Consider the following 17,580-nt stretch of genomic DNA (forward strand, 5'->3'; position numbering starts at 1 on the left):
TATTGACTGTCAGTATATATCCTTCCCCTGTAGAGGTGACATTATTGACTGTCAGTATATATCCTTCCCCTGTAGAGGTGACATTATTGACTGTCAGTATATATCCTTCCCCTGTAGAGGTGACATTATTGACTGACAGTATATATCCTTCCCCTGTAGAGGTGACATTATTGACTGACAGTATATATCCTTCCCCTGTAGAGGTGACATTATTGACTGTCAGTATATATCCTTCCCCTGTAGAGGTGACATTATTGACTGACAGTATATATCCTTCCCCTGTAGAGGTGACATTATTGACTGTCAGTATATATCCTTCCCCTGTAGAGGTGACATTATTGACTATCAGTATATATCCTTCCCCTGTAGAGGTGACATTATTGACTGTCAGTATATATCCTTCCCCTGTAGAGGTGACATTATTGACTGTCAGTATATATCCTTCCCCTGTAGAGGTGACATTATTGACTGTCAGTATATATCTTTCCCCTGTAGAGGTGACATTATTGACTGTCAGTATATATCCTTCCCCTGTAGAGGTGACATTATTGACTGTCAGTATATATCCTTCCCCTGTAGAGGTGACATTATTGACTGTCAGTATATATCCTTCCCCTGTAGAGGTGACATTATTGACTGACAGTATATATCCTTCCCCTGTAGAGGTGACATTATTGACTCAGTATATATCCTTCCCCTGTAGAGGTGACATTATTGACTGTCAGTATATATCCTTCCCCTGTAGAGGTGACATTATTGACTGTCAGTATATATCCTTCCCCTGTAGAGGTGACATTATTGACTGTCAGTATATATCCTTCCCCTGTAGAGGTGACATTATTGACTGTCAGTATATATCCTTCCCCTGTAGAGGTGACATTATTGACTGTCAGTATATATCCTTCCCCTGTAGAGGTGACATTATTGACTGTCAGTATATATCCTTCCCCTGTAGAGGTGACATTATTGACTCAGTATATATCCTTCCCCTGTAGAGGTGACATTATTGACTGTCAGTATATATCCTTCCCCTGTAGAGGTGACATTATTGACTGACAGTATATATCCTTCCCCTGTAGAGGTGACATTATTGACTCAGTATATATCCTTCCCCTGTAGAGGTGACATTATTGACTCAGTATATATCCTTCCCCTGTAGAGGTGACATTATTGACTGACAGTATATATCCTTCCCCTGTAGAGGTGACATTATTGACTGTCAGTATATATCCTTCCCCTGTAGAGGTGACATTATTGACTGACAGTATATATCCTTCCCCTGTAGAGGTGACATTATTGACTGTCAGTATATATCCTTCCCCTGTAGAGGTGACATTATTGACTGTCAGTATATATCCTTCCCCTGTAGAGGTGACATTATTGACTGTCAGTATATATCCTTCCCCTGTAGAGGTGACATTATTGACTGTCAGTATATATCCTTCCCCTGTAGAGGTGACATTATTGACTGTCAGTATATATCTTTCCCCTGTAGAGGTGACATTATTGACTGTCAGTATATATCCTTCCCCTGTAGAGGTGACATTATTGACTGTCAGTATATATCCTTCCCCTGTAGAGGTGACATTATTGACTGTCAGTATATATCCTTCCCCTGTAGAGGTGACATTATTGACTGACAGTATATATCCTTCCCCTGTAGAGGTGACATTATTGACTCAGTATATATCCTTCCCCTGTAGAGGTGACATTATTGACTGTCAGTATATATCCTTCCCCTGTAGAGGTGACATTATTGACTGTCAGTATATATCCTTCCCCTGTAGAGGTGACATTATTGACTGTCAGTATATATCCTTCCCCTGTAGAGGTGACATTATTGACTGTCAGTATATATCCTTCCCCTGTAGAGGTGACATTATTGACTGTCAGTATATATCCTTCCCCTGTAGAGGTGACATTATTGACTGTCAGTATATATCCTTCCCCTGTAGAGGTGACATTATTGACTCAGTATATATCCTTCCCCTGTAGAGGTGACATTATTGACTGTCAGTATATATCCTTCCCATGTAGAGGTGACATTATTGACTGACAGTATATATCCTTCCCCTGTAGAGGTGACATTATTGACTCAGTATATATCCTTCCCCTGTAGAGGTGACATTATTGACTCAGTATATATCCTTCCCCTGTAGAGGTGACATTATTGACTGACAGTATATATCCTTCCCCTGTAGAGGTGACATTATTGACTGTCAGTATATATCCTTCCCCTGTAGAGGTGACATTATTGACTGTCAGTATATATCCTTCCCCTGTAGAGGTGACATTATTGACTGTCAGTATATATCCTTCCCCTGTAGAGGTGACATTATTGACTGACAGTATATATCCTTCCCCTGTAGAGGTGACATTATTGACTCAGTATATATCCTTCCCCTGTAGAGGTGACATTATTGACTCAGTATATATCCTTCCCCTGTAGAGGTGACATTATTGACTGACAGTATATATCCTTCCCCTGTAGAGGTGACATTATTGACTGTCAGTATATATCCTTCCCCTGTAGAGGTGACATTATTGACTGTCAGTATATATCCGTCTCCTTCCCATGTAGAGGTGACATTATTGACTCAGTATATATCCTTCCCCTGTAGAGGTGACATTATTGACTCAGTATATATCCTTCCCCTGTAGAGGTGACATTATTGACTGTCAGTATATATCCTTCCCCTGTAGAGGTGACATTATTGACTGACAGTATATATCCTTCCCCTGTAGAGGTGACATTATTGACTGTCAGTATATATCCTTCCCCTGTAGAGGTGACATTATTGACTGACAGTATATATCCTTCCCCTGTAGAGGTGACATTATTGACTGTCAGTATATATCCTTCCCCTGTAGAGGTGACATTATTGACTGACAGTATATATCCTTCCCCTGTAGAGGTGACATTATTGACTGACAGTATATATCCTTCCCCTGTAGAGGTGACATTATTGACTGTCAGTATATATCCTTCCCCTGTAGAGGTGACATTATTGACTGACAGTATATATCCTTCCCCCGTAGAGGTGACATTATTGACTGACAGTATATATCCTTCCCCTGTAGAGGTGACATTATTGACTCAGTATATATCAGTCTCCTGTAGAGGTGACATTATTGACTGTCAGTATATATCCTTCCCCTGTAGAGGTGACATTATTGACTGACAGTATATATCCTTCCCCTGTAGAGGTGACATTATTGACTCAGTATATCCTTCCCCTGTAGAGGTGACATTATTGACTGTCAGTATATATCCTTCCCCTGTAGAGGTGACATTATTGACTGTCAGTATATATCCTTCCCCTGTAGAGGTGACATTATTGACTGACAGTATATATCCTTCCCCTGTAGAGGTGACATTATTGACTCAGTATATATCCTTCCCCTGTAGAGGTGACATTATTGACTGACAGTATATATCCTTCCCCTGTAGAGGTGACATTATTGACTGTCAGTATATATCCTTCCCCTGTAGAGGTGACATTATTGACTGTCAGTATATATCCTTCCCCTGTAGAGGTGACATTATTGACTGACAGTATATATCCTTCCCCTGTAGAGGTGACATTATTGACTCAGTATATATCCTTCCCCTGTAGAGGTGACATTATTGACTGACAGTATATATCCTTCCCCTGTAGAGGTGACATTATTGACTCAGTATATATCCTTCCCCTGTAGAGGTGACATTATTGACTGACAGTATATATCCTTCCCCTGTAGAGGTGACATTATTGACTGACAGTATTTATCCTTCCCCTGTAGAGGTGACATTATTGACTGACAGTATATATCCTTCCCCTGTAGAGGTGACATTATTGACTGTCAGTATATATCCTTCCCCTGTAGAGGTGATATTATTGACTCAGTATATATCCTTCCCCTGTAGAGGTGACATTATTGACTGTCAGTATATATCCTTCCCCTGTAGAGGTGACATTATTGACTGTCAGTATATATCCTTCCCCTGTAGAGGTGACATTATTGACTGACAGTATATATCCTTCCCCTGTAGAGGTGACATTATTGACTGACAGTATATATCCTTCCCCTGTAGAGGTGACATTATTGACTGTCAGTATATATCCTTCCCCTGTAGAGGTGACATTATTGACTGTCAGTATATATCCTTCCCCTGTAGAGGTGACATTATTGACTGTCAGTATATATCCTTCCCCTGTAGAGGTGACATTATTGACTGTCAGTATATATCCTTCCCCTGTAGAGGTGACATTATTGACTGTCAGTATATATCCTTCCCCTGTAGAGGTGACATTATTGACTGTCAGTATATATCCTTCCCCTGTAGAGGTGACATTATTGACTGACAGTATATATCCTTCCCCTGTAGAGGTGACATTATTGACTGACAGTATATATCCTTCCCCTGTAGAGGTGACATTATTGACTGTCAGTATATATCCGTCTCCTGTAGAGGTGACATTATTGACTGTCAGTATATATCCTTCCCCTGTAGAGGTGACATTATTGACTGTCAGTATATATCCGTCTCCTTCCCCTGTAGAGGTGACATTATTGACTGTCAGTATATATCCTTCCCCTGTAGAGGTGACATTATTGACTGTCAGTATATATCCTTCCCCTGTAGAGGTGACATTATTGACTGTCAGTATATATCCTTCCCCTGTAGAGGTGACATTATTGACTGACAGTATATATCCTTCCCCTGTAGAGGTGACATTATTGACTGACAGTATATATCCTTCCCCTGTAGAGGTGACATTATTGACTGTCAGTATATATCCTTCCCCTGTAGAGGTGACATGCCCAGATACCATGGAGTACGGAACCTGTGTGTCGTCGTGCCAACGGCGTTGCTCCGCCCTGTCCACGCAGCAGCACTGTGGAGAGGAGTGTGAGGAGGGCTGTGTGTGTCCACACGGCACCTTCTACAGCACACACACACACACCTGTGTGCCCAGGTAAGACTGGCGCTGGCGCTGGCGCTGGGAGTCTATATTTAGTTTGGAACAAATAGAAGTGACACTTATTCAGAGTCTATATTTAGTTTAGAACAACGAGAAGTGACACCTATTCAGAGTCTATATTTAGTTTAGAACAACGAGAAGTGACACTTATTCAGAGTCTATATTTAGTTTAGAACAACGAGAAGTGACACTTATTCAGAGTCTATATTTAGTTTAGAAGAACGAGAAGTGACACCTATTCAGAGTCTATATTTAGTTTAGAAGAACGAGAAGTGACACCTATTCAGAGTCTATATTTAGTTTAGAAGAACGAGAAGTGACACTTATTCAGAGTCTATATTTAGTTTAGAACAACGAGAAGTGACACTTATTCAGAGTCTATATTTAGTTTAGAACAACGAGAAGTGACACCTATTCAGAGTCTATATTTAGTTTGGAACAAATAGAAGTGACACTCAGTCCATTATCATCATTGGGACTAAAGGAAAGTCCAACAATGTTGTAACTTAGTTGTCCTTCTGAATACACATGAATCAGTGTTGTCCTGATTACATGGCCCCAGGACTTAGCACTTCCTTTACACATGAATCAGTGTTGTCCTTCTGATTACACATGAATCAGTGTTGTCCTTCTGATTACACATGAATCAGTCTTGTCCTTCTGATTACACATGAATCAGTGTTGTCCTTCTGATTACATGGCCCCAGGACTTAGCACTTCCTTTACACATGAATCAGTGTTGTCCTTCTGATTACACGGCCCCAGGACTTAGCACTTCCTTTACACATGAATCAGTCTTGTCCTTCTGATTACATGGCCTCAGGACTTAGCACGTCCTTTACACATGAATCAGTCTTGTCCTTCTGATTACACGGCCCCAGGACTGCTTTAAGAGTTAAAAAAAAAAATACATGTTTTCTTGGAATTTCAAATGGTGACCTTGAGCTTGTAAGCAGAACACCCACCAAGTCTAGTCCTCCACCAAGTGATATTTTGTATTTCAGCTCAAGGTCAAGTCCTGTCTTCCATATCTCCCATAGACATCCCAGAGACCCTGCAGACCTTGGCAGTTGTGCTCTCTTTTCATTAAAAAAAACCCCACTCTTGCCTCAATAAGACATGAGGCTTAATTCACCTTTAATGTCCCCAGGTTTTTTTTAACATCCTACAGTTAGCGCAGTGCTGTTACTTACCTGGCGATAGAGTTACATTAAGGAATTTGCGGTGAAACCCTGCAACCCCCCCATTCATTCCCACTCAAGCTGTGGACAACACAGATATCTGATAGTCAGTGAGAAAGAATGTGTAACACAGAGGCTGATGTGTTGCCATGGCCTATATGTTACAGAGGCTCTTAGCCTCTGCTAGACACGGTTTTAACTGCACCACTCAATTGATTCTACAGCCATTTTAGGTGAAGGGAGAGATTTGGGATCTTATTTTCAATGACGGCCTAGGAACAGTGGGTTAACTGCCTGTTCAGGGGCAGAACGACAGATTTGTACCTTGTCAGCTCAGGGATTTGAACTTGCATCCTTCCGGTTACTCGTCCAACGCTCTAACCACTAGGCTACCCTGCCGCCTCAACTCAGATTATGCAGGTGATGCAATTTTGATAAGATCTTCAATGTATCTCCAATCAACAACAACAACAAAAACAGTATTTATTTCCCTTAGAATGAGTTCAGTTGAGATGTGGAGTCTGTATAAAAGGCTCAGCTTGATGGCTTGTTAGCACCAAACAGTTCTATGTTACAACTGCCTTCTGGTGTGTTTCTGTGTCTTCACATGTTTGTTGGTTCGTGATTGTGTGTTTTCTCTCTCTGTGTGTGTGTATCCGTGTGTGTGTGTGTGTGTGTGTGTGTGTGTGTGTGTGCATGTTTCTGTATGTATGTTGCATGTGTGTATGTGTTTGTATGTTTGTATGTCTGTGTGTTTGTCTGTGTGTGTGTGTGTGTGTGTGTGATCCCAACAGGAGCTCCTGTCCCTGTAGTTTCCTGGGGGCGGACTATACTCCAGGCGATGTGATCATGACATCAGCAGGTGTACAGTAAGACACTCCTCATCATCTCTCTTTAACAAACTAATAAACCAGATGTTCAACAAAGAAACTCCCTCTGATACTCTCTCTGATACTCTCTCTGATACTCTCTCTGATACTCTCTCTGATACTCTCTCTGATACTCTCTCTGATACTCTCTCTGATGCTCTCTCTGATACTCTCTCTGATACTCTCTCTGATACTCTCTCTGATACTCTCTCTGATACTCTCTCTGATGCTCTCTCTGATACTCTCTCTGATACTCTCTCTGATACTCTCTCTGATACTCTCTCTGATACTCTCTCTGATACTCTCTCTGATACTCTCTCTGATACTCTCTCTGATGCTCTCTCTGATACTCTCTCTGATACTCTCTCTGATACTCTCTCTGATACTCTCTCTGATACTCTCTCTGATGCTCTCTCTGATGCTCTCTCTGATGCTCTCTCTGATACTCTCTCTGATACTCTCTCTGATACTCTCTCTGATACTCTCTCTGATGCTCTCTCTGATACTCTCTCTGATACTCTCTCTGATACTCTCTCTGATACTCTCTCTGATGCTCTCTCTGATACTCTCTCTGATACTCTCTCTGATACTCTCTCTGATGCTCTCTCTGATACTCTCTCTGATGCTCTCTCTGATACTCTCTCTGATACTCTCTCTGATGCTCTCTCTGATACTCTCTCTGATACTCTCTCTGATACTCTCTCTGATGCTCTCTCTGATACTCTCTCTGATACTCTCTCTGATACTCTCTCTGATGCTCTCTCTGATGCTCTCTCTGATACTCTCTCTGATACTCTCTCTGATACTCTCTCTGATGCTCTCTCTGATACTCTCTCTGATACTCTCTCTGATGCTCTCTCTGATACTCTCTCTGATACTCTCTCTGATACTCTCTCTGATACTCTCTCTGATACTCTCTCTGATACTCTCTCTGATGCTCTCTCTGATGCTCTCTCTGATACTCTCTCTGATACTCTCTCTGATACTCTCTCTGATACTCTCTCTGATACTCTCTCTGATGCTCTCTCTGATACTCTCTCTGATACTCTCTCTGATACTCTCTCTGATACTCTCTCTGATACTCCCTCTGATACTCTCTCTGATACTCTCTCTGATACTCTCTCTGATACTCTCTCTGATACTCTCTCTGATACTCTCTGATACTCTCTCTGATACTCTCTCTGATACTCTCTCTGATGCTCTCTCTGATACTCTCTCTGATACTCTCTCTGATACTCTCTCTGATACTCTCTCTGATGCTCTCTCTGATACTCTCTCTGATACTCTCTCTGATGCTCTCTCTGATACTCTCTCTGATACTCTCTCTGATACTCTCTCTGATACTCTCTCTGATGCTCTCTCTGATACTCTCTCTGATACTCTCTCTGATACTCTCTCTGATGCTCTCTCTGATACTCTCTCTGATACTCTCTCTGATACTCTCTCTGATGCTCTCTCTGATACTCTCTCTGATACTCTCTCTGATACTCTCTCTGATACTCTCTCTGATACTCTCTCTGATACTCTCTTTGAAACTCTATTTGAAACTTTTTGATAGTCTCTTTGATACACTCATAGGGATATATAGGGCACATAGGGCTATATTGGGACCATAGGGATATATAGGGCCCATTGGGATATATAGGGCCCATAGGGATATATAGGGCCCATTGGGATATATTGGGACCATAGGGATATATAGGGCCCATTGGGATATATAGGGCCCATAGGGATATATAGGGCCCATTGGGATATATTGGGACCATAGGGATATATAGGGCCCATTGGGATACATTGGGACCATAGGGATATATAGGGCCCATTGGGATATATAGGGCCCATAGAGATATATAGGGCCCATAGGGATATATAGGGACCATAGGGATATATAGGGCCCATAGGGATATATAGGGACCATAGGGCTATATTGGGCCCATAGGGATATATAGGGACCATAGGGCTATATTGGGACCATAGGGATATATAGGGACCATAGGGATATATAGGGACCATAGGGATATATAGGGACCATAGGGATATATAGGGACCATAGGGATATATAGGGACCATAGGGCTCTAGTAGTGCAGTCTATAGGAAATAGGTTGCCATTTGGGATGTGACCAGTATTCACATTATTTTGTTGAGTTAAGAATGTTATTGTTTGTGTTGATTTAACGTTGTTCTTGTTGTCTTGAGTTAATGATGTTATTGTTGTGTTGAGTTAACGATGTTATTGTTGCGTTGATTTAATGTTGTTCTTGTTGTCTTGAGTTAATGATGTTATTGTTGCGTTGAGTTAACGATGTTATTGTTGTGTTGAGTTAACAATGTTATTGTTGTGTTGAGTTAACAATGTTATTGTTGTGTTGATTTAACGATGTTCTTATTGTGTTGAGTTAACGATGTTATTGTTGCGTTGAGTTAACAATGTTCTTGTTGTGTTGAGTTAACAATGTTATTGTTGTGTTGATTTAACGTTGTTCTTGTTGTCTTGAGTTAATGATGTTATTGTTGTGTTGAGTTAACAATGTTATTGTTGCGTTGAGTTAACGATGTTAATGTTGCGTTAAGTTAACGATGTTCTCTCTTTAGGATTTGCCAAGATGGCAAGCTAGTTTCCCAAAGTCCTGCCACTGGTAAGTTACTTTTAAGAGAATGATATTGAACCATGCTACAATATCAGAAGATGGCAAGCTCGTTCCCCAAAGTCCTGACAGTAGTTAGTTACCTTTAGGAGAATGATCTGGGCTAGATTCCCCAAAGTCCTGACAGTAGTTAGTTACCTTTAGGAGAATGATCTGGGCTAGATTCCCCAAAGTCCTGACAGTAGTTAGTTACCTTTAGGAGAATGATCTGGGCTAGATTCCCCAAAGTCCTGACAGTAGTTAGTTACCTTTAGGAGAATGATCTGGGCTAGATTCCCCAAAGTCCTGACAGTAGTTAGTTACCTTTAGGAGAATGATCTGGGCTAGATTCCCCAAAGTCCTGACAGTAGTTAGTTACCTTTAGGAGAATGATCTTGGCTCGTTCCCCAAAGTCCTGACAGTAGTTAGTTACCTTTAGGAGAATGATCTGGGCTAGATTCCCCAAAGTCCTGACAGTAGTTAGTTACCTTTAGGAGAATGATCTGGGCTAGATTCCCCAAAGTCCTGACAGTAGTTAGTTACCTTTAGGAGAATGATCTTGGCTCGTTCCCCAAAGTCCTGACAGTAGTTAGTTACCTTTAGGAGAATGATCTGGGCTAGATTCCCCAAAGTCCTGACAGTAGTTAGTTACCTTTAGGAGAATGATCTGGGCTAGATTCCCCAAAGTCCTGACAGTAGTTAGTTACCTTTAGGAGAATGATCTGGGCTAGATTCCCCAAAGTCCTGACAGTAGTTAGTTACCTTTAGGAGAATGATCTGGGCTAGATTCCCCAAAGTCCTGACAGTAGTTAGTTACCTTTAGGAGAATGATCTGGGCTAGATTCCCCAAAGTCCTGACAGTAGTTAGTTACCTTTAGGAGAATGATCTGGGCTAGATTCCCCAAAGTCCTGACAGTAGTTAGTTACCTTTAGGAGAATGATCTGGGCTAGATTCCCCAAAGTCCTGACAGTAGTTAGTTAGTTACCTTTAGGAGAATGATCTTGGCTCGTTCCCCAAAGTCCTGACAGTAGTTAGTTACCTTTAGGAGAATGATCTGGGCTAGATTCCCCAAAGTCCTGACAGTAGTTAGTTACCTTTAGGAGAATGATCTTGGATAGATTCCTCAAAGTCCTGACAGTAGTTAGTTACCTTTAGGAGAATGATCTGGGCTAGCTTCCCCAAAGTCCTGACAGTTGTTAGTTACCCTTAGGAGAATGATCTGGGCTAGATTCCCCAAAATCCTGACAGTAGTTAGTTACCTTTAGGAGAATGATCTGGGCTAGATTCCCCAAAGTCGTGACAGTAGTTAGTTACCTTTAGGAGAATGATCTGGGCTAGATTCCCCAAAATCCTGACAGTAGTTAGTTACCTTTAGGAGAATGATCTGGGCTAGATTCCCCAAAGTCCTGACAGTGGTAAGTTACCTTTAGGAGAATGATCTGGGCTAGATTCCCCAAAGTCCTGACAGTAGTTAGTTACCTTTAGGAGAATGATCTGGGCTAGATTCCCCAAAGTCCTGACAGTAGTTAGTTACCTTTAGGAGAATGATCTGGGCTAGATTCCCCAAAGTCCTGACAGTAGTTAGTTACCTCTAGGAGAATGATCTGGGATAGATTCCCCAAAGTCTGACAGTAGTTAGTTACCTCTAGGAGAATGACATTAATAATTCTATAGTCTCTAAAGAGCTCTCAACGACATGTACCTCCTACCTGTACCATCTCTTGTTCCAGACCAACAGTGTCCGCTGGGTCAGATGTACCTGGACTGTACTGAGGGGCTGGAAGGGCTGAAGGCTATAGATGGGATCAGCCTGGGTAGAGGACTGGGCTGTGAACACACCTGTGAATCCCACCTGCTCAACCTCACCTGTTCAGCTCATGAACCGTGCATACCTGGCTGTGTCTGTCCCCCTGGGTGAGTGCTAGTACTTTAAACACCTCTTACTTCCTGTACCCACGAGGATTCACTGTGTATCAATGTTCCCTCTAGCAGTCAGACCCCATTCACTGTGTATCAATGTTCCCTCTACCAGTCAGACCCCATTCACTGTGTATCAATGTTCCCTCTAGCAGTCAGACCCCATTCACTGTGTATCAATGTTCCCTCTAGCAGTCAGACCCCATTCACTGTCTATCAGTGTTCCCTCTAGCAGTCAGACCCCATTCACTGTGTATCAATGTTCCCTCTAGCAGTCAGACCCCATTCACTGTGTATCAATGTTCCCTCTACCAGTCAGACCCCATTCACTCCCGACACCTCCACGTTGGCCCTAACCCTTCAGTGTGTGTTGGTGTAAAGGGTCTGGAGAAGAACAAGCAGCATAGTGATGGAGCTTCCACTTTATTGGGTCAACCTTGGAGATTCACACACCCTGGATGGAAAAGTACTGTAGAAACTGGAGTGTCAGTGTGTGTATGGCCTGGTGAAACTAATTACAACAGGTTCAGGTGTCATCGATCTGTGACTGTGTCTCTGTGAGTCTGTTTGTCTGTGAGGTCAGCAGCTCCGTCAGCTAGCTAAGTCTTTATAGAAATGTCTAATGGTAGTATAGGGCAGCATGTCTCTGTGTAATGGTGGTGTAGGGCAGCATGTCTCTGTGTAATGGTAGAGTAGGGCAGCATGTCTCTGTGTAATGGTAGAGTAGGGCAGCATGTCTCTGAGTAATGGTGGTGTAGGGCAGCATGTCTCTGAGTAATGGTAGAGTAGGGCAGCATGTCTCTGAGTAATGGTAGAGTAGGGCAGCATGTCTCTGAGTAATGGTAGAGTAGGGCAGCATGTCTCTGAGTAATGGTAGAGTAGGGCAGCATGTCTCTGAGTAATGGTAGAGTAGGGCAGCATGTCTCTGAGTAATGGTAGAGTAGGGCAGCATGTCTCTGACTAATGGTAGAGTAGGGCAGCATGTCTCTGAGTGATGGTGGTATAGGGCAGCATGTCTCTGAGTAATGGTAGAGTAGGGCAGCATGTCTCTGAGTGATGGTGGTATAGGGCAGCATGTCTCTGAGTGATGGTGGTATAGGGCAGCATGTCTCTGTGTAATGGTAGAGTAGGGCAGCATGTCTCTGAGTAATGGTGGTGTAGGGCAGCATGTCTCTGAGTAATGGTAGAGTAGGGCAGCATGTCTCTGTGTAATGGTAGTATAGGGCAGCATGTCTCTGAGTGATGGTGGTATAGGGCAGCATGTCTCTGTGTAATGGTAGAGTAGGGCAGCATGTCTCTGAGTAATGGTGGTGTAGGGCAGCATGTCTCTGAGTAATGGTGGTGTAGGGCAGCATGTCTCTGAGTAATGGTAGAGTAGGGCAGCATGTCTCTGAGTAATGGTAGTATAGGGCAGCATGTCTCTGTGTAATGGTGGTGTAGGGCAGCATGTCTCTGAGTAATGGTAGAGTAGGGCAGCATGTCTCTGAGTAATGGTGGTGTAGGGCAGCATGTCTCTGAGTAATGGTAGAGTAGGGCAGCATGTCTCTGAGTAATGGTGGTGTAGGGCAGCATGTCTCTGACTAATGGTGGTGTAGGGCAGCATTTCATTAATGTTAGCTCTCCGTGTACATTTAAGGGCCAGCCTTTCTACACTGTTCCGGGCCGATTGTAATTTGCCTAAGTCCCTCTTTGTGTCACTTGACCATATGACTGGACGGGGGTCCAGGTGCGATAAAACCAGGGTCTTACACAGGTAATATTACACTTAGATATGTGGCACACACGTCCAGCCACCCCTCAATGTTTTTCTATTCAGCATGGGAACAGACAGACCCCTGGGAAAATCCTGACGTTGGTGATCCCTTTTCCCGAAGTGTTCTCATATGTTAGACGGGGAAAAGGGAGATCGCTATCTAGCTTACTCATGACCTAGAAAACAAGCTATCCTGAACTTCAAACCACCAGTTTGTGGATTCAGTCTGCTACAGGATGTGGCCTGTAGCGTACACGGGGAACCAACGTGGAAGTACAGATTACTTTTCAGAAGTAGCTGTTTGACGGAATGAGGGATTCTAAAAGTTTGACATAATGAGGGATTCTGAAGGTTTGACAGAATGAGGGATTCTGAAGGTTTGACAGAATGAGGGATTCTAAAAGTTTGACAGAATGAGGGATTCTAACGGTTTGACAGAATGAGGGATTCTAGAGGTTTGACAGAATGAGGGATTCTAAAGGTTTGACAGAATGAGGGATTCTGAAGGTTTGACAGAATGAGGGAACTCTGAAGGTTTGACAGAATGAGGGATTCTAAAGGTTTGACAGAATGAGGGATTCTAAAAGTTTGACAGAATGAGGGATTCTAGAGGTTTGACAGAATGAGGGATTCTGAAGGTTTGACAGAATGAGGGATTCTAAAGGTTTGACAGAATGAGGGATTCTAAAGGTTTGACAGAATGAGGGATTCTAGTTTGACATAATGAGGGATTCTAAAGGTTTGACAGAATGAGGGATTCAGAAGGTTTGACAGAATGAGGGATTCTAAAGGTTTGACAGAATGAGGGATTCTAAAGGATTGACAGAATGGGGGATTCTGAAGGTTTGACAGAATGAGGGATTCTAAAGGTTTGACAGAATGAGGGATTCTAAAGGTTTGACAGAATGAGGTATTCTAGAGGTTTGACATAATGAGGGATTCTAAAGGTTTGACAGAATGAGGGATTCAGAAGGTTTGACAGAATGAGGGATTCTAAAGGTTTGACAGAATGAGGGATTCTAGAGGTTTGACAGAATGAGGGATTCTAGAGGTTTGGCAGAATGAGGGATTCTAAAGGTTTGAGAGAATGAGGTATTCTAGAGGTTTGACATAATGAGGGATTCTAAAGGTTTGACAGAATGAGGGATTCAGAAGGTTTGACAGAATGAGGGATTCTAAAGGTTTGACAGAATGAGGGATTCTAGAGGTTTGACAGAATGAGGGATTCTAGAGGTTTGGCAGAATGAGGGATTCTAAAGGTTTGACAGAATGAGGGATTCTAAAAGTTTGACAGAATGAGGGATTCTAGAGGTTTGACAGAATGAGGGATTCTGAAGGTTTGACAGAATGAGGGATTCTAAAGGTTTGACAGAATGAGGGATTCTAAAGGTTTGACAGAATGAGGGATTCTAGAGGTTTGACATAATGAGGGATTCTAAAGGTTTGACAGAATGAGGGATTCAGAAGGTTTGACAGAATGAGGGATTCTAAAGGTTTGACAGAATGAGGGATTCTAAAGGATTGACAGAATGGGGGATTCTGAAGGTTTGACAGAATGAGGGATTCTAAAGGTTTGACAGAATGAGGGATTCTAAAGGTTTGACAGAATGAGGTATTCTAGAGGTTTGACATAATGAGGGATTCTAAAGGTTTGACAGAATGAGGGATTCAGAAGGTTTGACAGAATGAGGGATTCTAAAGGTTTGACAGAATGAGGGATTCTAGAGGTTTGACAGAATGAGGGATTCTAGAGGTTTGGCAGAATGAGGGATTCTAAAGGTTTGAGAGAATGAGGGATTCTAAAGGTTTGACAGAATGAGGGATTCAGAAGGTTTGACAGCGTTGAGATTGGTTTGTCCCCACCCTGGCGGTAGACACAAAGATAGTTCAGTCAGTCCTGCTGCTTGAAGACGATATCTTTGTGAAAGGGCGTATCGTTTAGACGTTTTACCTGATATCCAGGATGGAAAATTGAGATGGGATGGGAGGAACGGGAAAAGTGGATCGGAGGGAGGTGTGTTTGTGATGGGGGAGACGGAAAGAGGATTCGTTACTCGGTAGGAGTAGGAGGAGTGATTCACTGATTCCTGTTACACACACTTCTCGACCTTTACAAGAACCAACTTATCACACACTCCTCGACCTTTACGAGAACCAACCTATCCCACACGAGCATCATGGGAAGGAGATGTGGATGCATGAGAAGCCTGTCATGAGTGTTTAATAATGGCCTGCAACTGGATATTCTAGTGGGGAGGTTGGAAGTCCTGGTCAATATGGACACAATGAGGCCTTATACCGTAGAGCGCTGCAACCTGGACTCAGGGGTAGACGTAATGTTTTGTATGTTATGCATTAATTAGTGGATGTCCATTATCCATTTCGTATGATATATGTTACGAATTCCAATTTGCTGTGGCTCATGTCAGTCTTACGTTAATGCTAGCTAGGTGGCTAGCATTAGCTAGGTGGCTAGCGTTAGCTAGGTTAGGGGTTATGTTTAGGGTTAAGGTTAGGGTTAAGGTTAGGGTTAGGACTTAGCTTAAAGGGTTAGGGTTAGGGTTAGAGGATGGGTTAGCTAACGTGCTAAGTACTTGCAACGTAGCTAAAAAAGTAGTAAGTAGTCGCAAAGTTGATAATTAGTTGTCCGTGATGAGATTTGAACACACAGCCTTTGGGTTGCTAACCGTTGGCGTTACACCTCTACCCATCTGTCTTATGTAACCAAACCAAACGTAACATATCATACTAATTCGAGTGTCCCAGATTTACATGTACTATGATACGTCTAGTCTATGAGACCAAGCTTTGTAGAGGGACAGTGATGGCTGCATTTGGAGTATTGATACATCAATGGGGAAGTGATAGGCTAGGAAAGTGCCATTGAGGCCTTACAGCAGCCTACCTGTTGCGTTAGATTATCCCCACGGCAGTGTTAAACTGGCAATCCTGGCTTTTTACAAAATGTCTATAAAATGAGTTTTGAAAATACAAGTGTTACAGGAGGTCAACTGCAGTTATTCCTCAGTACGAAAACTTATGGGAAATCATTAGTGAAGGTGCTGACAGCAGAACCCCATTTTGTTTTCAATCACAATGGGGCACCTTGTTTATGAACTAAAATGTAGACCTTTCAACCATTCCTAACTTTTCCACAATTAACATGTCTGTTGAACTCATATGAACCTGAAGTTGCAGGTGGAGGCAGGATCTGATAAATTATAAATTATTACACGTTATCGCAAAATCACAACGAGACTTTATCTCGTTATAGCAGGATATTTATTTTAGTGATCCGTTTTCAGAAAAGTAACGTTCCACTCAGTTTGCATTACCTGATCCTCATGATCTGAGGTTTCATCTGTTCTCCTTGCCCCCGACGCATGCTCTCTCTCTCTCTCTCTCTCTCTCTCTCTCTCTCTCTCTCTCTGTCTCTTTCTCTGTCTCTCTCTCTCTCTCTCTCTCTCTCTCTCTCTCTCTCTCTCATAAAATCGTTTTTATGAGCTGAGACATTCCACTCGTTATGAATTTGTGTAATTCTGCCCATGCAACTACCCCTTGGTCCCCCTCTCCGTTCTCTCTTCTCTCTATCCCCTTCTCTCTCCGTCTATAAGTGGCTTTTCTTTTGTTGTTTATGTAGTAAACAGGTGGTGTGTAGGGAGCTCAGGTGTCGGTTAAGCCTCTTAAATAAATTCCTGCTATCACGTTTAACTAGTACCATCAACACTTTCTCATTATCACCATGAGAGACAGAGGGTTGTGATCTTCCTCATTCTACCACGTTTAACTAGTACCATCAACACGTTCTCATTATCACCATGAGAGACAGAGGGCTGTGCTCTTCCTCATTCTAACACTTTCTCATTATCACCATGAGAGACAGAGGGTTGTGCTCTTCCTCATTCTAACACGCTTCATCATCATCATAAGGGACAGAGGGTTGTGCTCTTCCTGTGTTCTCTCGTCCTCAGCCTAGCTCTTCCTGTGCTCTCTCTTCCTCAGCCTTGCTCTTCCTGTGCTCTCTCTTCCTCAGCATAGCTCTTCCTGTGCTCTCTCTTCCTCAGCCTAGCTCTTCCTGTGCTCTCTCTTCCTCAGCATAGTTCTTCCTGTTTTCTCTCTTCCTCAGCCTATCTCTTCCTGTGCTCTCTCGTCCTCAGCCTAGCTCTTCCTGTGTTCTCTCGTCCTCAGCCTAGCTCTTCCTGTGTTCTCTCTTCCTCAGCATAGTTCTTCCTGTTTTCTCTCTTCCTCAGCCTAGCTCTTCCTGTGT

The 17,580-nt window shown here is 42.6% G+C and overlaps 1 protein-coding gene across 1 annotated transcript in view; it reads left to right on the forward strand.

Moving 5' to 3' along the window:
* The window catches only part of LOC110509293 (otogelin-like), a 113,161-nt gene that overhangs the window by 35,939 nt on the left and 59,642 nt on the right, over positions 1–17,580 (forward strand). Inside the window, exons 16-17 of the mRNA XM_036981806.1 lie at positions 4,796–4,894; positions 11,374–11,557. Coding sequence (XP_036837701.1) covers positions 4,796–4,894; positions 11,374–11,557 — 283 coding nt within the window. The remainder of the gene's footprint in view (positions 1–4,795; positions 4,895–11,373; positions 11,558–17,580) is intronic.

Source organism: Oncorhynchus mykiss, chromosome 6 (assembly GCF_013265735.2).
Source record: "Oncorhynchus mykiss isolate Arlee chromosome 6, USDA_OmykA_1.1, whole genome shotgun sequence".
Lineage (NCBI taxonomy): Eukaryota > Metazoa > Chordata > Actinopteri > Salmoniformes > Salmonidae > Oncorhynchus > Oncorhynchus mykiss.